The sequence below is a fragment of the Lontra canadensis genome, unplaced genomic scaffold (genome assembly GCF_010015895.1).
Source record: "Lontra canadensis isolate GAN:19392208 unplaced genomic scaffold, GSC_riverotter_1.0 scaffold62, whole genome shotgun sequence".
Lineage (NCBI taxonomy): Eukaryota > Metazoa > Chordata > Mammalia > Carnivora > Mustelidae > Lontra > Lontra canadensis.
In genome coordinates this window covers 4243255-4265085 of record NW_022631056.1, presented here as the reverse complement: position 1 = coordinate 4265085, position 21831 = coordinate 4243255, and the positions used below count along the sequence as shown (strand labels likewise).

At 42.1% G+C, this 21831-nt stretch overlaps 1 protein-coding gene and 1 long non-coding RNA gene across 4 annotated transcripts in view; one reads left to right on the top strand and one right to left on the bottom strand.

The window, feature by feature from the left end:
• LOC116879642 overlaps positions 1–11824 on the bottom strand; it is a 73951-nt gene extending 62127 nt beyond the window's left edge. The window contains exons 1-2 of the long non-coding RNA XR_004385072.1: positions 11675–11824; positions 10824–10917 (exon numbers count right to left, since the gene is read on the bottom strand). This is a non-coding gene — a long non-coding RNA (uncharacterized LOC116879642). The remainder of the gene's footprint in view (positions 1–10823; positions 10918–11674) is intronic.
• A 6-nt stretch (positions 11825–11830) lies between these two features.
• The window catches only part of CXADR (CXADR Ig-like cell adhesion molecule), a 59698-nt gene continuing 49697 nt past the window's right edge, over positions 11831–21831 (top strand). For all 3 annotated transcript variants that reach the window (XM_032878000.1, XM_032877999.1, XM_032877998.1), the window contains exon 1: positions 11831–12006. In XM_032878000.1, the coding sequence (XP_032733891.1) occupies positions 11964–12006 (43 nt within the window). In that variant the 5' untranslated portion in view covers positions 11831–11963. The remainder of the gene's footprint in view (positions 12007–21831) is intronic.

The window sequence follows — 21831 nt, the reverse complement described above, 5'->3', positions numbered from 1 at the left end:
TGCATCAGATTCCATAGGTTGAGGGCTCAGTTCTACACTCCTCCCCCACCTTATCATCTATGCCCTGACCAACTAGCTATAGATTGGGGGTTCCAATAACTTCCTCCTTGGGCTTAATTTACTAGCGTGGACCTCTGACACCAGGTTTTGAGTCCAGGTTGTCATCTGTGCTTCTGACTGGACAGCTATAGACCAGAGGTTCCCACAACTTCCTCTTTGGGTTCGATTAATTTGCTAGAGCTGCTCACAGAACTCAGGAAACCTATGTATCCACTCGAGTAGGAGTATATTACAAAAGATATTAAAGGATAGAGATCAATAGGCAGATGAAGAGATACAGAGGGCAAGGACACAAACAAAGGGGTCATTGTGGAAGAAGGGGCCCGGCATGGTGGCACATGGAAGCGTTCTGGTTCACCAACAAAGAAGCTCTCTGATCCTACCTTTTGAATTTTTATGAAGGTCATTACATAGGCATGACTGACTGAATCACTGGCCACTAGTGACTGAGTCAACACCCAGCTCCTCTCCCCTCCCCCAAAATCAGAGGGTGGAACTGAAAACTCAGGTTAGTTCTCTTGGCAACAAATCCCCCAAAGTTAGGGAATTTCCAAAAATTACCTCATTAACAAACCTAGTGGTGATGGAAAGGGGTTGGTTATAACAAAACATCCATTTCATCTTTATGGCTCTGTAGCATTTTTGTGAACCGAAAAGACCAAATATTATAACAAAAGAAGTTCCCATTGCTCTTATTGCTCTAGAAATTCCAAGAGTTTTGGCAGCTATGGGCCAGGAACTATACGTGAAGATCAAATATATATGAGAAATATTTCTCATATATATTTTGTCATTCAGATGAACAAAATACATATTTTTTAAAGCCTTTATTCATTTGACAGAGAGAGGGAGAGAGAGAGTATGCAAAAGCAGGGAGAGCAGCAGGCAGGAGAGGGAGAAGCTTGATCAACGCTTGATCTTAGAACTGTGGGATCATGACCTGAGCTTAACTGCTTAACTGACTGAGCCACTTAGGCGCCCCTAAAATATCTTTTTTTCCCAAATGACTAAATACATACATATATGTATATATGTATGTGTGTATATATATATCACACATCTTATAAATCACAATATCACAGCTGATACCTTCCCAAACTTATTAGTAAGGTTGCCAAAGTTATCTGGGATCTGTGGTCCAAGACTTCTTTCTTGTTGATTCAGCACACCTGCTACTCACTCACTCTTTCATCTTTAACCAGGGTCCTTTATTCCAAATTTTCCACTGTATCCCCACCAGCATCTATCCATGCTAGATCACTGAACAATCTACCAATTCTCCCCTTCACTTCTTGTATACTCCCTTCTCCCTAAAACTATAAACAATATTAGTCCTGTACCCCAAATATATACAACTTGCCCTCCAACACTCTGTGCTCCGTTGTTCCTGGGAAAAGAATAAGGTTTGGCAAAGAAGTCTTGGCTCCCAATCTCTGTCTGATGGACAGAAGTTGCTTTACTGGAGTGCAGAGCTGGCCTTGTGAAGGCAAGTCCCTAAAGAAACATTCTTATGAAGGACATTTCATCATGTTGTCAGGAAGCCCATAGGCTACAGGTGTTTGTCTGCTTCCTTGGGAAATATACATTTACAGCATGGCTGCTATGAGATTTGCAACTGATACAAAAAACAAATTCCTCAAAAGAGTGTAATCTAGGTTCCAAAATCTGGCTCTCCAGCCAGGTCGTCTCTCTTTCTGGCATCTTCACTTGGATGTCCCCCAGGTGCCAAAAACCTAACATTTATACTCCACTAAACCTGCTTGTCCTCTATTCCCTATTTAGTTAATAGCACCCTTATCCACTTATTGCCCAAACCTAGAAACCTGAGCTGGCTTTGTTTCCTGTTCTTCACAGCCCACATCCAACTGGGCTCAAATCCTCCTAGTCCGGTCTCTAAAATGTCTACGATTCCTTCACCATAACTGGAGTTCAGACCCCATCAGTTTTTATTGTAACTATGACAATAACTGTCATATCAATTGTCATGTCAATGATCTCCTCCCTTGTTTCTTCCTACTCTCTTCAGATCTAGCTTTGTACTGCCTCTAGAATTTCTTTCCAAAACAAAGACAGAACTATGAAAAGCCCTCTTTATTTTTTTTATTGTGTTATGTTAGTCAACATAAAATAAATACATCATTAGTTTTTGAAGCAGTGTTCCAAGATTCACTGTTTATGTACAACACCCAGTGCTCCACGCAATACATACCCTCCTTTATACCCACCACCAGCTCACCCATCCCCCCACCCCTCTCCTTTCTAAAACCCTGTTTGTTTCAGAGTCCACAGTCTCTCATGGTTCGTCTCCCACCTCCAATTTCCCCGATTCACTTTTCCTTTCCTTCTCCTAATGCCCTCCATGTTATTCCTTATGTTCCACAAGTAAGTGAAAACATATAATTGACTCTCTCAGTTTGATTTATTTCACTGCGCATAATCTCCTCTAGTCCTGTCCATGTTGATGCAAAAGTTGCATATTCATCCTTTCTGATGGCTGAGTACTACTGAAAGGCCCTCTTTAAAACACAACAAAATAACAACAACCAACACATACACACACCCACCTCTTGGATTGCTCTTCCTGCTAAATCAGAAAAATCTAACTTCAAAAGAAGAGAGATTATTGCCTACTGGGTGTTACACTCAAGCAACTGGTCAGTACATCTTAGGCTTCTGCCAGCAGGAATTCCGCAAGTCTCACACGTGAGCACTTCTGTAAGGCCCGGGAAGAGACAGCCTGAATACAGCTGTTCTTCTATCAGTCTTCATCCTCAGGTGTCCTAGAAAAATCTACAGTCAGCCCCTCCTGACGACTCAGATTAACATGTGAAGATGACTGGAAGCCAAAGAGAAATAGAGAAGTCCATTTTCTCAAGTTCAAGTGGGGACTCTTGCTATAGAAAAAGTCCATGGGCTTTATGTCTAATCTCAGACTTCCAAAGACCAGAGAAAAATTCTGTTTCAAATTGTGGTAGCTCCCCCTAATCACGTCTCTAATGAGCACCTGACTTTTCCCCATTTTCCTAATTGGTCTCTTGTCATCATACTAGTTTAATAGTTTTAGCTTGAATTAAGTTGTTGAGGCATTCTAAGTATTTTCCTATTCAAATACTAGAATAGTCTATTTTTTTTAATTAAAGATTTTATTTATTTATTTGACAGAGAGAGAGACACAGGGAGAGAGGGAACACAAGCAGGGGGAGTGGGAGAGGGAGAAGCAGGTTTCCCATTGAGCAGGGAGCCCGATGTGGGGCTTGATCCCAGGACCCTGGAATCATGACCTGACCTGAAGGCAGATGCTTAATGACTGAGCTAGCGACCAAGGTGCCCCTAAATATTAGAAAAATCATTTAGAATGACAATTATTTCCTTACTGATTATAATTCCAAACCAAAGTTTCAGAATCTGGGTTCAAATTCTGAAAGAACACTTCTCCTAAAATCTAAAGTAATTCAGTCACCAAATATATTTTGAGCCCATATTTAGCACAAGCACTAAACTAAGTGTTGGGGCTAAAATAGTTCAGAAGAAACGGACATGTTCCCTGTGCTCATGGAGCCTACAGCTGCATGAGTGGGATAGGTATCAATCAATCAATCAAATAATTTACACATTTAAGTATACAATCATAACTACAGCAAGTGCTCTAAAGGGGCGGTGCTTGGTACTTTGGGAAACTATTTTTCTGGAATTTCATTTAATCAGGGGGTCTTTTTAGGAGGAGACACTTAACTCTAAAATGAGAATGATGACTAGGAGCTACTTGATTGGTCAGATGTTCTGGTCACAGTGACAGTATCTCTGAGTGGCTACAGCTATGGGAGGGGTCTAGGAAGGGTAGGGATAAGGAGATGAGCTTGGAGAAGGAAGTAAGTAAGATCTAAAATCTTCACAGTTGAGAAGTATTATCTCTAAAAAGAAGTATTATCTTTATCATAAATACAACTGAAGTCCTTGTAGAGCTTACCTTTATGGGGATGGAATGTTAAGGTCTAATCGAAGAAAGGGGGACTTACCTGAATTCTGTCTCTGACTCCTGAAATACCTTGTTAACACGTTCATGCCTCCATGACTCTAGTTTCTTTATCTCAGTAATCAGTGTACCTCAAAGCATGTCATCTCAAGTTTTGTAGTGATATTTTAAGGAACAATGAGTCATAATTGCTGAGTTCTTTGAACTCCTTGGATGAAAGATGTTATATGGTCTATAAATGTAAAGCATTGCTATTATCTATCAGACAGAAAGCTGTCTCCAGCCAAAAAGAAACCGGCAAAATACAAAGTATGAGTCTCCGTCCACTTCTGTCAGAGTTAAATATAGAATCTGGGTATAAATTAAATGGGCTTAATGCTGGGTAAGCTCAGCATCTTTGATCTAAAATGCCCAGAGCATTGTGCAAACATTAAGTCATCTGTTCTCAAAATGCCCCATGTACATGTCATAAATACCAGCCATTAGACTTCTTCCTAGGATTATGATAGAGTTCACAAAGTTTAATTTTCTTCCCAAAGGTCACTAGCAAAGTTAGTGTAAAATAGTGTAAAATCTCAGAAAGAGGATATAAGCTCCTGATTTATTCTGCCAGTCCTACTTATTTTTACCCAAACAAGCAAACAAACATAAACACCTCAAAGCCAAAATATAAACTACAGAACATGGAGATGCATAAAGAGCTTAAATAAAACAAGCAACATATTTTTATTCTTAGGTAAATATTGTATCTCTTTCTTATCTTTAGCACAGGACAAATTTAGTACTTGGTGGATTGTTTTGGCATAGAAAAAATAGAGAAAAGGGACTGAAGATTAAGACACTTTAAGGGACGTTCGGCAAGAGGTGAAAAGAGACAGGCATGGGGCACCTGAGTGGCTCAGTCGGTTAAGCGTCTACCCTCAGCTCAGGTCATGATCCCAGGGTCCTGGAATCAAGTCCCATATCAGGCTCCCTGCTCAGTGGGAAGCCTGCTTCTCCCTCTCCTCCCCGCGGGTGCTTTCTCTCTCTTACTCCCTCTTTCAAATAAATAAATAAAATCTTAAAAAAAAAAAAAAAAAAGAATGCTTTAAAAAAAAAAAGAGACAGGGATGAGAGGAAAATGTGTAAGTTCACCATTTTCCTTCCCTTTCCCATTAAATCTTTAATATTACTGGTACAAAACAACAAACAGGGGAATTGTGAGGGAGAGACAAGCAATGCTCAGATCTAGTTTATCTAGGGTCTTTTTTTTTTTTTTTAAAGATTTTATTTATTTATTTGACTGAGATCATAAGTAGGCAGAGAGGCAGGCAGAGAGGCAGGCAGAGAGCAGGAAGCAGGCTCCCTACTGAGCAGAGAACCCGATGTGGGGTTCGATCCCAGGACCCTGAGACCATGACTACCCGAGCAGAAGGCAGAGGCTTTAATCTGCTGAGCCACCCAGGCACCCCTATCCAGGGTCTTTAAAAATATTTTCATTTCTTTTAAAATCAGATGAAATAATGCCACAATTCAGGCTGGATTAAATGTCTTTATACCAGCAGAGTTGTAAAAGATAATTTTATTTTTATTTTTTAAATTCTTTTTTATTTTAAGTTTTAATTTAAATTCTAGTTAATATATATGGTAAAATTGGTTTCAGGTATAGAAAAGACAATTTTAATGATCTTTTATGGTGGGAGAGACCCACAAAGACAAAAATGAAAAAGCACACCCAGGGCCCCTAATGGTCAGAATGTGGCCCTGGAAACTTGGATATTTTGAGGAAAACCTGCTGAGGAAATGCTTGAAGGATTTGTTTACTCCACCCGGACAGTAGAGAATCCTGCAGAAGCAACTAAATAGAATGTTTTTCAAGTGATTCAACAAACTGACCCGGAGCAAGCTAAATGAAAAACCCTGGGAGGCTATCAACACAGGAAGACGTGGTTTGATTTCTTCATATAGCCCGCCATCTATAGAGCACAGGAATGTTGTTTTATTTAAAAGGACTAGTGAAGATTTGAGAATGATGAGCCTCCTCTGAGCATTTATAATGACTAGTATCCTCTCATGCTGGTTTCTGATCCAAATTTATATTAACTGTGTCATTTGGGAACTTAATCCCCAAAATTATTTTTAAAGTCTTCCTGTATTGGTAGTGCCCCTGGATCCTGGCAGAAGCTAATACAAACTGTCTCTCAAGGAAAATACTTAAAAGTCTCAAATACTTCACACAGAGAAAGTTCCACAAAATGCACTTGCAATTAAAAAATAATCATAAAACATGAAAAAGGAAACCTAATGTTAAGAACCTGTATAAACAACAAAACACAAAATATGAGGGATGCCTGGGTGGCTTTGTTGACTGAATGACTAAATACTGGTTTCAGCTCAGGTCATGATCTCAGGGTCCTGGGATCAAATCCTAGGGGAACTCTGCACAAAGCCAGAAATGAGCTTGGAATTCTGCCTCTGCCTCTGCCACTCCCCTGGCTCGCATAAGCAGTCACTCACTCTCTCAAATAAATAAATCAGGGTTTGATAGCATCAGGCATATCTGAGAATGGATGAGGGGAACCAAAACAGGGTGATTGGTTCAAAGTTAGTTTAAGAAAAAGTTAAAAACTGAGATTCCCACCTTCACCCCTTCTGCTAGCTGGCCTAAGACTGGGTGAGTAAAAATGGATCTTTGGACGGGGGTTATCAAACAGATATACTAAACTGTAGTTATATATGAAAGCTGATGGCCCTCTGTGCTATTCCAGTCATCCTTCCAGAAAGCTGGCCCAGAGGTGCCTAGCGGGATCAGCGAGTAGGGCATGCGACTCTGGATCTCAGAGTTGTGAGATGAAGCCTCACCTTGGGCCTGGGGCCAGTTTTAATGAAAAAAGAGAAAAAGGGGGCGCCTGGGTGGCTCAGTGGGTTAAAGCCTCTGCCTTCTGCTCAGGTCATGATCCCAGGGTTCTGGGATGGAGCCCCACATTGGGTTCTCTGCTCAGCAGGGAGCCTGCTCCCCCCTTTCTCTGGGCCTGCCTCTCTGCCTACTTGTGATCTCTGTCTGTCAAATAAATAAATAAAATCTTAAAAAAAATGTTTAAAAAAAAAAAGAAAAGAAAAAAAGCTGGCCCACCATGTGTTTACTCTCAAGTGCTAGATAGCAGGTTGGTTGGTTGGTTTGTTTGTTTCTAGAAGTAGGGGCGCCTGGGTGTCTCAGGCAGTTAAGTGTCTGACTTAGGCTCAGGTCATAATCTCAGGGTCCTAGGATCACGCCCTGCAAAAGGCTCCCTGCTCGGCAAGGAGTCTGCTTCTCCCCCTTCTTCTGCCCCGCAACCACTTGTGCACACTCATGACCTCTCTCACTCTCAAAATCTCTAAAAAGAAAAGCAATTATACTGGTGATCGCCTGTGACTGACCCAATCACCAGCAAGCCCAGAACTTTCAATATGCTTCTTTTTCTCAGCCCAGTTTTAACCTTTGAGCAGAAAACAACGAACTAGCAGAAATCAGAGGAAAGCAAATAGTATGAAGTGACAGAGATGAAAACAAAGAAACAATCAGAACAAATAGAGACTGCTCTTGGATAAAAAAGCTAAAGGCCATCAATAAAATCTTCAGTTTTGGCCTGTATAAACTATTCATTTTTTAAAAGATTTTATTTATTTTTTTTAAGATTTTATTTATTTGAAAGAGAGAGATCACAAGTAGGTAGAGAGGCAGGCAGAGAGAGGGGGAAGCAGGCTCCCCGCTGAGCAGAGCCTGGTGCCTGGCTTGATCCCAGGACCTTTAGATCATGACCTGAGCCCAAGGCAGAGGCTAAACCATGAGCCACCCAGGCGCCCCTAAGATTTTATTTTTAAGTCATTTCTACACGCAATGTGGGGACTGAACCCACAATGCTGAGAGCAAGTCGCCAATTCCACTGACTGAGCCAGCCAAGCACCCCTAAACTTATCACTTTTGTGTATTCATTCTGGAATCACATTATTAGCAATAAAGGATAATTGGAAGGAAGGCAGACAGGGACAAAGTGCCACCCCCACAACCAAGACGAAGCCACCCTTAAAAGACTTTTACACCACCCTGGAAGGTGCCCTCCAACCTATTCCATGTGATAGATGACAAAAACCTGATTGGATGACAGGCAAAGGAAGGGTTAGATTAAAACAGCCCTCCAACAAACCCATAAAATTCCCTAGATACAGAACCCCGATGGTAACCCTCTCCAGTCCCCTCCTTCCTTGGGAGCCTTGTACTACCACTTTACTATCACTCAGTAAACCTTGCTTTGCTGCCCACCATTCTTTCTGGTCTACCTCTTCATTCTTCAAAGTGGCGTGACCAAGAACCATGGGCACTGGCGGAGAAAAAAATCCTATAATATTAGGAATCTAAAAAAATTCTAGGTCACTGCCTGAGAGTTGATTCTAAATATTATATACATGGCATAAAACTAAAGTACTTATAAATTCATTTACAGAGGGGTAAATAGATGACTTCGATGGTATTAACACATGAAACCCATGCTCTTGGTATTGTAAGTAGAATACATTGTGAGAAACCTTCTTCTTCCCTTCCCTTACTTTTAAGTAGGCTCCCTGCCCAACATGGGGCTTGAACTCATGACCCTGAGATCAAGAGTCACATGCTCTGCTTACTAGGCCAGGCAGGCACCCCAGAAACTGTCATTTCTTAAGAACAGCATTATCATTTTCCAGAAAGTATAAAAATCAGCAGCGTCACCTATGAAAAAAAGTTTCCTGCTTTACATGCCTTTATATGCCATGCTGTGAAGAGGTAAAAATCCTTTAATTTTTAAGAATTCTTGAGAATAAGTCAATCTCTGAATGTGATCACAAGATTTTAATCATCTCTTAGTGTATTAACAAATCCATTACTGCTGAGAAATCCTTGCAAAAACAAATGCTATATTAACCATTGTTGTTTGTGTCTCTAAGAGTATCACCTTCCTGACAGACCAAGAATCACCTTTCTGCTGGTTTAGAAGCTATACAATGTGGAGTGCTTGGTGCTTTACTAAGATAGGACAATTCATTTAAAGGCTGTGTACTACTGTTAGCTTGGTTTGAAAATATCAATCAATTTGCAGGATCCAGAATTAATGGGATTATTTCATTACAGCTTTCAGGAGACTTAATTTCCAAGCTAACTATAGTCACAAAGGCTTTTTAAGTATCATTAAGGAGTTTCAGAAATTTGCATAATTTTAGCTGCTGTTTATACGAAATAATGTAGTTACAAACCAAAATCTAAAGATGACTCCATTTATTTTTTTTCCTTTTTCCCCCCAGCTTTAATAAACCAAAATCTAACTTTAATATAATTGTACAAAGAATTACTTTCCTGAAGAAGATAAATTGCTCCTTTCAAAGTTACTTAAATCTTGGAGATGATACAGTTGGAAAAATTTGTGTTCGGTAATCTAATGAAGTATAAAACATTAATTTTGTAAAATTTACATTTTTTTTAAAGATTTTACTTATTTATTTATTTGAAACAGAGAGAGAGAGAGATCACAAGTATGCAGAGAGGCAGGCATAGAGAGAAAGAGGAGGAAGCAGGCCCCCGCTGAGCAGAGAGCCCGATGTGGGCCTCGATCCCAGGATCCTGAGATCATGACCTGAGCCGAAGGCAGAGGCTTAACCCACTGAGCCACCCAGGCGCCCTAAAATTTACATTTTTAAAAGTATATCCTAAAGAGATATACCAAGATGCAATGATTTGTTATTGTATACATATTAAATGCTTTTAGTAATATGTCAATATATCAACATATGAATTGAATACATTCAGTTCAACAAATACTAGAGAACCTACTAAAGTTGGTTTCCAAGAGTAACGAAGATCCATAATGTGCCTTTTTGGCCTTCCAGAAATATTGAGAGTAAGGTAAGTGATTGATAGGTATGAAAATGCCTACCACAGAAGGAAGCAAAAGCTAAGGATTGCAAAAAAAAAAAAAAAAAAAAAAAGGACTACAAGCAAAGGGATTAAGATAAAAATCCTTTTGAATAATTTCAAAAGATTTCCTCTAGTAAGTGGTTGAGATAGCCCATGAAGGTTGAGTTTAATTTCTCCTAGAGGAGACACAATAAATGTGTGCTGCTTTTAAGTGATTAATAGTAGAAAAATATTATGTAACAGTCTAAAATACATATGAATAACTTTAATACTTACTTTTGTCTAATTTCATGAAGTATAATGTGTTGAGTAAAAATTTAAGTTCTAAATATTTTATACCTTCAGTTATATCCAGGAGAATTTTTGTTTCCTTAATAGGAAATACCTAGCATTACTCTGGACCCTCCTTAGATCAGTCAGGATTCCATTGGAGACAAGTTAAATCAGGATTCCTGGAGTGGGGGTTCAGATACTGATATTTTGCAAAAGTCCTCTAGATAGTTTTAATTTTTTAGAAAGATTTTAAGTAATCTTTATACCCAAGATGGGGCTCAAACTCCCACCCAGATATCAACAGTCCGACCCTCCACTGACTGAGCCAACAAGGCACCCCTCTAGGTAATTTTAAGGTGCGGTCAGGATAGCAGACCACCAGGATAAATTTCAGTTGAGAGACTTTGGTCTTACTAATAACCGATTTACTTTCCTTTGCTGGTTCAATAAATAATAAGAATATTCCCAGTAACACTCTTTTATTAGCTACCACTCAACTGAGTATTTACTATGTGCCAGGCACAGTGCCAAACATTCTTTTGTGCATTATCTCTAGTTTTCATAGCAAGGTGTATTTCCAAATTACTTGCCCAGTTCTGGGACCCAAGAACTTACCCACTGCACCACACTGCTTCTCTCCTCTAATTCACTCCTGATATGGAACTGTCGAGAACACCAAAGTCTATCAGCAGTTATAAATAAATGTTATCTGCAAAGAGCGACCAAGAATGCAAATGACACAAGAACGAGTATGGAGGATACCAGGAAGTGACACTGTAGGCTGATCGGGCGATCCCAAATCTCTAACTTCCAGGTCCTCCCAACACCTCTTCCAGCCTTCAATCACCCCTAAACCCCACTTTTAAAGCTCACTGGTCCTTGATGGCCAATTTTAGGGCGGGAATAACCTTTGAATACAAAGGGTCAAAAAGCCAGCCCAGGCATTTCCCAAATCCGAAGCTGCAGTCTGGGGGTTCAGTCATTACTGGTGATGGGGAAAAACCTTCTGGAGCCTTCCACGGCAGCCCACCGACTTAATGAAAAGGGAGGAAATGCGGGGTGGGGGGAGGGGGGTGGAGCGGGGGGGGCGGGGGGCATGGAGCGGAGGAGGCGCTGATCAGTTCGCTTTCCCCAGAGCCTTAGGTGGGACACCTCGCAGCAAACCGCCGAAGGTGGGACGCTTGGCTGGAAACTAACCACCCATTCCCCCGCCCGCATTCTCTACTACCGCGAGGGGAGAGCCGGGTGAGTGCTCGCCAGTCCCAACCATATTCGCCGCGCTTCAGGATCCCAGGGCAGGCGGGCTAGTATTGTCCTGTGCCGCACCCCGGAGCAAGGGCGCGACCGCGGTGTCAGTTGTTTGGGGAGAGGGGCTGGCCCGACCCTAGTGCACAAACCCCGATTTGACTGAAGACGCTGAAGTAGGGACCCTGGCTCTTGCTTGGGGCGAAGGGCTGTCCGCTCACCCCAACGCGGAGCGCAGCTGGCGCGGGAGCTTCCTACTCCGGAGGATCCCTAGGGCAGTCCGCGCTGGTTGCCGTGGCAACCCCACGCTCCTGGCGGAGCCGGCGCGCGCCGCGGGGCTCAGTCACTACCGGAAGTGACGTGTTTCACCTGCCAAGCGAGGGTGGGGTGGGACGGGGGTGCTGAGGTGCCGCCGCCGCCAGCCACTCGGGAGCGCGCAGGCACCGGCTGACTGAGACCCCGGGTGAGAGCCGCCTACCTTCAGTCACCGCCCACGGCCGGGCCGCAACCATGGCGCTTCTGCTGCGCTTGGTCCTCTTGTGCGGAGTCGCGGGTGAGTAGGGGGCAATTTTGTTCCAAGGGTTCCTATTGCCGGCACCGCCCTGGGGCGCTCTCTGCCTGCGGCCACCCGGGAACAATGAGGCGTGGGGGAGGGGACGGGTGCGATTTGGGGGCGCTGTGGCAGTGGTGGCTGTGCGGGCGGTATTGCACCGGGGTGGTTTTGCGGAGCCGCGCGTGCGAGCCGGGAAGGTGGAACGGCTCGGAATGGAGCCGTGCGGGGGCGTGAGGTGCGGGGGCAGGGGGAGCTGGGGGTAGTAGGGACCGATCCCCGAGATGGGGGCGGCGGTGGAGGGGCTCCCCGGGCGCGGGTGGGTGGGCGCGGCGTGCCGGGTGCGCCTGGCGTCTTTCCCAGACCATTCTTTGCTGCGGGTGCGAGCTTTGCTTTATTTGCTCTTGCCCTTTCTCTTGTTAGCTCGTGTCGTGTCCGCGCGGGGTTACTCGATTTCAGAAGCCTAGGGCTGCGAGTTTCCAGGTGTTGAGCAGTCCAGGCGGGGAGGCTGAATTTCAAACGCCATGATTAAATAGACACTGAGCTTTTCAGTGCCGCCGTGCGTCCAAGCGATCTCTAGGAAAGAGGCGCTGAAGGAACAGTAGCTTGAGCATTCTTGGTCTCGTAGAAGAGGCGAGCCCAAGCACGAGACGAACAGTAGTAGCTTGAGCATTCTTCCATCTCGGAAGAGGCGAGTCCAAGCACGAGCTGTTAACTAGACGGTAGCTCGACGAAGTAGACGGTTGGAAATCCAAACTAGGTTCCTGCAAAAATGCAGTCATATAATTTCTGCAGTCCCGGAGCAAAGTGCAAAGAGGAAATAAGCTCGGTTTGCGTTTATGATGAGTTAATTCATCTTGAAGATAAGAGGGGATGACTTATACAGGGCAATTCCTGAAGGATTCGCCCAGTACATTTTTTGACTGCGCCTCTCTCAGGAGGGGAAAAAAAGGCATTTAAAAAATGTGTGGACCATTAGAAGGCATAATCATTTGACGCTTTAAAAAACTGATCAGTTTTTATGGCAGTGTTTTAACTAACTGATCTTGTTTGTCAGGGTAGGCATATGTCACGGTTAGAACCAAATGGCTAATTTTTGAAAATCCAACGGTGCGACCCTCAGGAGGCACACTTTGTGTAGTCTCTGGAAGGACTTTTTTTTTTTTTTTTAAGTGTTGGAAAGGAGCGGGTGGCCCTTTTTGTTGGGATGGCTCTCTGCTTCCTGTTGAAATGTTAATTCCATTGTTGGATGCCACATCTGTCAGCATTACTCATGGGATCAACATTCTATTAACAAGTCTAATCTTCGGTATATAGCACCACCTCCACCTCCACCTTTTTGATACATACCATTTAGACTTGGGTGAAATTTCCAAAGTAATGCTTCTGGAAAGGACGAAGGGTCAGTAACCAGTTTACATGGTACATTCCCACCTTTGTTTTGTCAAAGACTAAACTGAAGTTGAAGTGGGTTACGCATGTTCCCTCTGGGAAAAATATTTTAAGCTACATCTAGAGCAGAAAAGTGGAATAACATAAACTGTGTAGAGGATCACCCCCCACCCAATGCCATCCCGCACCCCGGGGATGTCCAGATAATTGTATGGATTTCACTTTTTTCTGGACATCTCACTTTGTTAGGAACAATCTCAACAGGATATTTTTGATAGAGTCATTCTACTCATAAACGGTATACTAGGATAGTGAACTTCTCATGAAAGCACTGTTGTACTATTTTTAGGTACAGTTTTCCAGCCTAGGGAACAACTCAAAAAGCTATGTAATTGATCTATGGCTTTGAGTATTTCTTCAGATAACTCTTGCCATTTTAGGCATTCATTCCTATGAGTTTGATTTGAGTGGTAACATGATCGGCTTCTACATTTGGCAAAACAAAGTGGAGGAGGCTTACATATTAAAAATTGCAGTGCTATTTTTTCTCTAGATCTGTTTCCATATGGGTTGTGAAGAGTTTTGTCATATATTCTGGTTGTTAGTGGAAGTCCTTTTGATGTATTTTATTACCTGTCCAGTCAGTATCAAGTCACACTACCAGTAGCAAAAGTGGCTGTAGTAGAACAGCTGTAGCAATGGTAGTAATATTAGAGCCTTGATTGAACAGTTATTAAATGCCAGGGCACTGTTAAGGGCTTTATATATACTCCATCTACCTAGCAATCCTGGAGGGTATGTATTGTAATGATCCCTGTTGCACATGTGAGGAAACTGAGGCACAGAGTAGTTATATAACTTAATTTGCTAAGGTCACAGATTTCCTCCTTAACCACTTGCTATTTTTGCCTCTAAAACAGCCATTTTCCTCTTTGATTACCTCTAATTGACCTCCTTAATTTCTATCACTGGTTATCTGTCACGTAGTAATAACCTGCTGTTGGTTTGACTATGTGCCAAATACTGAAGACTTTCATTTTAGCCCTTTATTTTCTTAATCTTAGTTCATGCTCTCAGACACTATTACAGTAACACAAGGAACCAGGGCTTAGGCGGGTGTTACAAACTCATGTGGCCCGTGTATCAGCACCAGCATCACCTGAGGATCTTGTTAAAGTTTGGGGTGCTGTTGTTTCTCACACACTGTCACCATGAGTGAAGCTAGCCTCTGCCTTCAGCTCAGGTCATGATCCCAGGGTCCTGGGATCGAGCCCCACACCAGGCTCTCTGCTCAGCTGGGAGCCTGCTTCCTCCTCTCTCTCCCTGCCTGCCTCTCTGACTAGTTGGAATCTCTGTCTATCAAATAAATAAATAAAATCTTAAAAAAAAAAAAAAAGTACTTGTCTTCCCACCACTTGTTAGCCATTTGATGGCTGCAGGCCTCTGTCCTTTCTGTGTGCCTCAGTTGCTTTGTGTGTCAAGAATAGGGTTCCTACCATCTCAGAGTCATTACGGAGCAGAGTGAAATGTTTTATCATTTTGCTTGCCTGGAGTCTTCCTTTGCATAAAAGAATATGAAGATTAAATGTGAACTTGATCCCCTCCATATACCTCTCTTACTGTCTACATTTTTTCCATTATACCAACCACCTAAAAAAAAGTTGCCCCTCTTCCAAGGCAAGCCACTTTTTTTTTTTTTTTAAGATTTTTTATTTCTTTATTTGACAGACAAAGATCACAATTAGGCAGAGAGGCAGGCAGAGAGAGAGGAGGAAGCAGGCTCCCTGCCTAGCAGAGAGCCCGATGTGAGCCTCGATCCGAGGTCCCTGGGATCATGACCTGAGCCAAAGGCAGAGGCTTTAACCCACTGAGCCACCCAGGTGCCCCCAAGGCAAGCCACTTTACAATGGCTTCTTACCCTGTTTGTTGTGGGGTGTCCATCAGTTACTCAGTTTATCTCATTGCACGAGGGGCATTGAGGGGCATTACTTGTGTTCTTATTATAGTCCCAGTGTTAGCTTATGGTATGTGGCAGAGAGCAAATGTTCGGCAAATGTCTTATGACTGAAGGTTTGCAGCCTTTTTAATCACTAGGCCCGTGTATATGCTGTAGCTCTCATCAGTTCCAGCTCTCTCTCCCTTCTCATCAAATAAAGAAGGTCCTTGGTAGTGGTCATTCTAGTTGCCTTGTCTCATTCAGTTGTTAGTCTAAAGAAGTTCTAAGCTTTTGCTTTATCTTTGATCTAATTGTTCTATTCCACTTCAGTTGCCAGAGAGAACAGTAACCGTTTGGCAAATACATTTATTTTTTTGGAACTTCTTGGTACCTGTTTTGGTTCTTTCCCACCCTGCTAACCCGCTCTTCATCAAATTCATAGTAGGTCCCTTAAATACCAGCCTTCCCTATGATTTGTCCCATAGTTTTCTTCTCTCAATCTTAAATGTAATGGCCTCATTTATCCATTACTATAACCTCCAAATAGTTGCTCGTGACTTAAAAGTAGTGCCAGCTCAGCCCACCTCTCCTTTGAATCCTTCGCCACTATTTCCAACTGCCTAACATTCACATTCATCTGAATGCACTTTAGTACCTCAGATCCTGCATGTGTGGAGCCAAATTCATTCATTAATTAATTGATTACATGATTTAGTCATTCAGGTATTTATTGCTTACTATGTTCTGTGCTGTGCTAGGTACCCTTACAGTAGTATAGAACTTCGCAAGGTGCAAATTTTGATAGGACACATATAGCAGATGATACAGGTTTTGCAAAGGCATGGAGATCTGAAAGGGTAGAATGTGTCTTGGGAGGTGAGAAATTCAGTTCATTAAAGCACCTAACCAGCACTTCTCAAACTTCTGATGTGTATCTGAATCATTCTTGTAAGAAAGTTGGGTGAGGCCCAAGATTCTGCTTTTTAGCAAGTTCCTCATCATGTCACTGCTGACCACACTCTGGGTGAGTGAAGCTCTAAGGCTGTGCCAAGAGCTTAGTAGGAGATGAAAGATGATTGACATTTGTCAAGTTATACTACTCTCCGTAGTGGCACTGAGAAGCTTGTGGAACCATTAAAGAAGTGAGATTATGGGACGCCTGGGTGGCTCAGTTGGTTAAGCAGCTGCCTTCGGCTCAGGTCATGATCCCAGCGTCCTGGGATCGAGTCCCGCATCGGGCTCCTTGCTCGGCAGGGAGCCTGCTTCTCCCTCTGCCTCTGCCTGCCATTCTGTCTGCCTGTGCTTGCTCTCTCTCCCTCTCTCTCTCTGACAAATAAATAAAATCTTAAAAAAAAAAAAAAAAAGAAGTGAGATTATACGCTGAGATTATTCGCTTAAATGATGAAATCTGCAGCAGTCCTGGAGGCAGGTGGAAACAGTGGGTCTAACACTAACACAGGAAGCTATCTGGGATGGTGTACACAGAAGCAGCCCCTATGGAAAAACAGTAGTGTTGGGCCTCCTCTCTGATCTAAAAAGTTGTTTTGAGAGAAATGCACTGAAGCCTGATACCTGGTTGGTTGCAAGAATTAGTTGGAGAGAAGCAGTAGGATTCCTGGCTTTGAGTGAATGGGGAAGTCACTGACCTACAGAGCAAAAAAAGAGGAGCACATTTTAGAGGGAACAACCAGCGAGCTTGAGTTTGGACAGGTGGTGTTCGAGGCATCTGAGGGATGGAAGTAAAAAAAAAAAAATGTCTAGTAAGAAGATTGAAACAAAGGTCAGGATCTTGGGAAAGACAGATTGGTGGTAGAGAATTGAGAATCGCTGCTGAGAAGTACCATCTGTGTCAGATTAGCCAGGACAAGCCGGTGGGACTAGGAGAGGGGCAAGGTGACGTTGGAGCACACCATCTAGTAAGTACACAGCAGGTGAACAGTGGGAAGTGTTGTGGGGGATGTAAGACAACTGTGGGATGAGGGTGTCCCAGAAACTGGTGCAAAAATGAAGTCAATAGGACTTACTGTTAGGAAATTACTGGGAACATTCAGGAAGTTCTTGATTCCACAGGGAGGACGGTTTCTGTAGTGGGTAAAGCTAGATTTTCATAGATTAAAAAGAGTAGGCATCAGGTAAGTAAAGAAAGAAAAACATAGCAGCATTTGTAGTTGGCTTGACAGTGAAGCGTTGCCTATATGACTTTCGTCCCAAGGTACAGTAGCAGACCGAGGGGATATAGGTAGAAGCCAGCAGATAGGGACTCCTGTAACTTACAGCCACCAGACCCAGAACCTTACTTTCCATTTTTCTTTGTGTACCCAGTATCCTCCTTGCACCTTAAATGTTGGGGTTCCTCAAGTTATGCTTCAGTTAGCATTTATGTCTTGACAACTTCCAGCCTATTTCTAGTCTGTCTACCAAGCTTCTCCCCATCATTTGAAACCCCCACTTAGCATCCCCTGCTTAGACTTCCCACAGGCACCTCCAGTTGAACCTGTCTACGTAACCACTGCTCCCTCTCCCATTAGGTGGCTTTTTAGCCATCAAAATGCCCAGGCAGAAATATGGGCACCCTACCTTCCTATTCCTCTCATCTTCTTACATCCAGTCAGTTTCTGAGTCGTTTGTATCCCTCCAGCCACCACCTAGAGCCCAGGTTGTGCCAGCATCTCTTAAGATGGTTGAAATAGCTTTGTTGGCATCTGGTAAGTGAATTTTCCCTGCTCTGAACATATTACATTACTGGAGCGTGTTCTAACGGTTATCAAGTGGGCCTTTATTATAATTGTTTTTCCTCAACAGGCTGTACATTTCATGACGTGTCAGGGATTAACTGTTTATTCCTTATTTTGTTCGCAGTGTGTGCACAGTGCCTGTTAATGATATATATGGGGAAAGTGTTCCAGACAGGAATTGATGTATATTGACTTAAGAAAAAGACCCAGAGGGAAAGAGCATTTGAAGGTCAAGACTAGGTACATCACAACAACAACAAAAAAGAATAGGTACATTATGGAAGAGGTGAGCAGGGCTGGGCTCAGTATTCTGCCCAGGCCAGCTTGGTGTTTGGTATTTGTCAGCTTTGCTCTGCATTCAGTAATGGAGTGCATTTGTGTTAACAGTCAGTCTCATTTTAATTTCCTGTCGCAGCCTGTTCTCCCAGTCCCCTTGTTTCTGTCTTTCCTCTCTTACATACAAATCATTATCAGGTGTAATTAAATAAAGGCAAGAATTGTTACTGGGAACTTTTAATTTGGTTCATTTGTTCATTCAGTGGCCAGCAGGGAATGGATGTGGGCTTTAAAATGATAAAGTAACCCAGACATAATTAAAAATTATCTAAGGAAAATGAACTTATGACTTTATCCTATTGTTTTTCATCCATCTACTATTTTTTTTAAAGAAAACTAATATTCTAGAATAATTGTTAGGTTGGTATTGAAATTAGACTGGTTTCTGTTAAGAGTGTGCTATGTATCAGTACAAAGCAGTAACCTTTTCTGTTGCTGGTTCCCTATCTTATTTTCTACCCAACTCTTTTTTGGGGGGCTGAAATGATGAATTGTGGAATGGGGGGGGAGTAGGGAAAACGTCACCCTGGCATGATGAAGTGATCTGTTGCAGAAGCTGGTTCGAAGTTCATGGTTTGGTTTGGTGATCTCTTGGGGCTCCATTATTGGTATTGTTTTGTGGTCTGTTCACTCTGTTGAATCCATCACTGTTTCTGTGTAAAAATGTAAAGGAAGCTGAAAATGTTTTTACATTCAGTGGTGAAATGGTGACTTAAAAAGACAGTTTCTCTTTTTTGCTTTCCCACAGGCCTTTTCATTTTTTTTTTTAACTTTTTTTTTTTTTTTTAAGATTTTATTTATTTGACAGAGAAAGAGAGAGAGCACAAGCAGGGGGAGCAGTAGAGGGAGAAGGAGAAGCAGGCTCCCCGCCGAGCAGGAGCCCGACATGACTTGATCCCAAGACCCTACCTGGGATCATGACCTGAGCTGAAAGCAGAGGCTTAACCATCTGAGCCACCCAGGCGCCCTCCCACCGGCCTTTTCTGTCACCTTTCTTCCCTCACCTCATTGACTCACTCTTCCAGTTTTCTAATAAAGAGTTAGCCAATTAGAGTTTAAGCATTAAAGGTTTTAACTTTGACTCAGGAGTATTTGCAATGTATTTTAATTAGCAGTGTGCTGTAGAAGAGAAGACTGTGGCCTGTTCTGTTGACAAAGAGAAGGTAGGCTAAGGGAGGAAGATAATAACAGTCTATTTTTAAGGGTAGGTGTGAGATCAATGGCATGGTTTAGTGTGTCTTTTGATAGTTGGTGAGAAAAAGGATTAACAGTCAAATTAACCAGTGTTAATTGGTTAACTGAGACAATGCAAATTTCCTTTGAAACTATTAAATCACTTTCATTATTTCAAAGGCATTTTACAAGCTGGAATGGGAATGACTTTGATTTCATTTACTTCCAAAAAATAAAAACAAACTTCGATTACAGGTAACTAATTATGGTTAATTTTTCACCATACCATAGTGTAAATGTATGTTCTGAGTGAGTTTTAAATGTTTCTCCAGAGGACTGGTAGTTTGGCTGCACAGATCACATGCTCTCAAGGAATCTCAAGAAATACTCAGAGTGAACCAAATTCAGCCACATCTCTGTTGAATTGTTAGAGTGACTGTAGCTGACCTTTCAGTCTCACTTGAATTCCCCAGTGAACAGAGCTTTGAACTCTTGAATACCAGATGATTCCCATGGGGGTTTTCCCTGATGTGCCAGACAAAAACTTTTGAGAGTTGGTGCTCTGGGTTGTTGTACAGTAAGAATTGAGAGGAATTACTTGGTTGTACAATGTGAAATCTGATACTTTTAGAATGAACCTGGTAACTCTTGGCTAGAAAAGTGAATTGTACCTTTTTCCCCCACTCAAGAACATTATACAAGTTTTAAATTTATATTTTGCCAAAAGTATCAATATATGCATTATTTATATAACTTCATCAGTGATGGAATTTGAATCATACTATAAACATGTTGCAGTCACTAAATCTAGATCATCACAGTGAACCAAAATGCACAGTTGTTACGATGTAATTCGCATGGGGTGGATGGGGAAGCCCTCAAGTGGTGGGAGACTAGCCAAGGGACAAGCCAACTTCCCTGCTGAGATCATGATGGTAGCTGAAACCAACAGTCAGATGCTTAATAGACTGAGCCATGCAGGTGCCCTGATGTAACTTATTTTTTAAGGTAATTTTATAAGTGCCTCATTTGAATCTGCTCTTCTGACAACCTCTGGGTAGGAAGGAGATTTTGTATTATTATCATTTATAGGAATTAGGGAACACAAGCACGGGCAGTGGAAGAGGGTGAAGCAGGCTTCCTGCCAAGCAGAGAGCCCAGTGTGGGGCTCGATCCCAGGACCTAAGCCAAAAGCAGGTATTCATCCACTGAGCCACCCAGGCACCCTGGGGTGATGGGATTTGATGGAATTGGAGATCTTGGGTTCCTCCGCCCCAGCAGGTTGTACCTTGTAGAAATATTTGAGTCTAGAGTTGTGAGACATTATAGTTCTTAAAGAGTATATTTTGTTTAGCCCAGTATATACAAAATATCATTTCTATATGTGATCAAATTAAACATTAATAAGATTAAATTTTTTCCGTCATACTAAGTCTGATTAGCCATGTTAAGTGCTCAGTAACCATGTGTGGCTGCAGCTAACCTTTTGGTCAACAGAAGTCTAGAAATTGGAGCTTTAGTTCCAGTCACCTTCTAACATACCTAGTCTCTGAACATCCTACTAACTAAAAAGTCATGAGTGTGATGTGCTCACAAGATAATTATAATTATTTGTATTACACAGTATTCCTGTTGGTAACAAGTTAAATAAGGTCTCTTGTTTCTTAGTTTCTTGAATTATCAGATCATTTGTTATTATGTACAAAATTATATCAGTTGCCTTTATACAAGCTCTATACATTTACATTTTAGGTGTGAGGGAGAAAAAAGAAATAGATGCACCAAAAAATCACATTTCTAACTTGCCTCTGAGGGAAATAAATGCATTTATGGGAAGGTAGAAAATAAGGACAGACTGGCCCCTGTTGATGGTTGCTAGGGAAATTTGAATTCACTTTGGGATATTAGAAAGAAATTATTGGGAGATTGAGGCAGTCAAGTTAGACATGCTTACAACAGGGGTGATTTTCTTATTGTAATTAACCCTTTCTTTATTACCTTCAGGATTTTCCATAAGGAGGTAATATTTACTCATTTTGCTCTTATATCTATTTCTTTGCTTTCTAATTTTCTGTGATCTCATCTTTATAAGACACTTTACCTGAGTTTTGTTTTGTGTATGTGTGTTAGCTCTGCTTTTTGCCAGTTACTTTTACTATTGCATGTTAATTAAAGGAAGAGAACCTGAGGTTTTTATGAGCAAGGACCTTTGGGCCTCACCACCCTCTACCCCTCGTCTGGTTACTTTAAAACCAG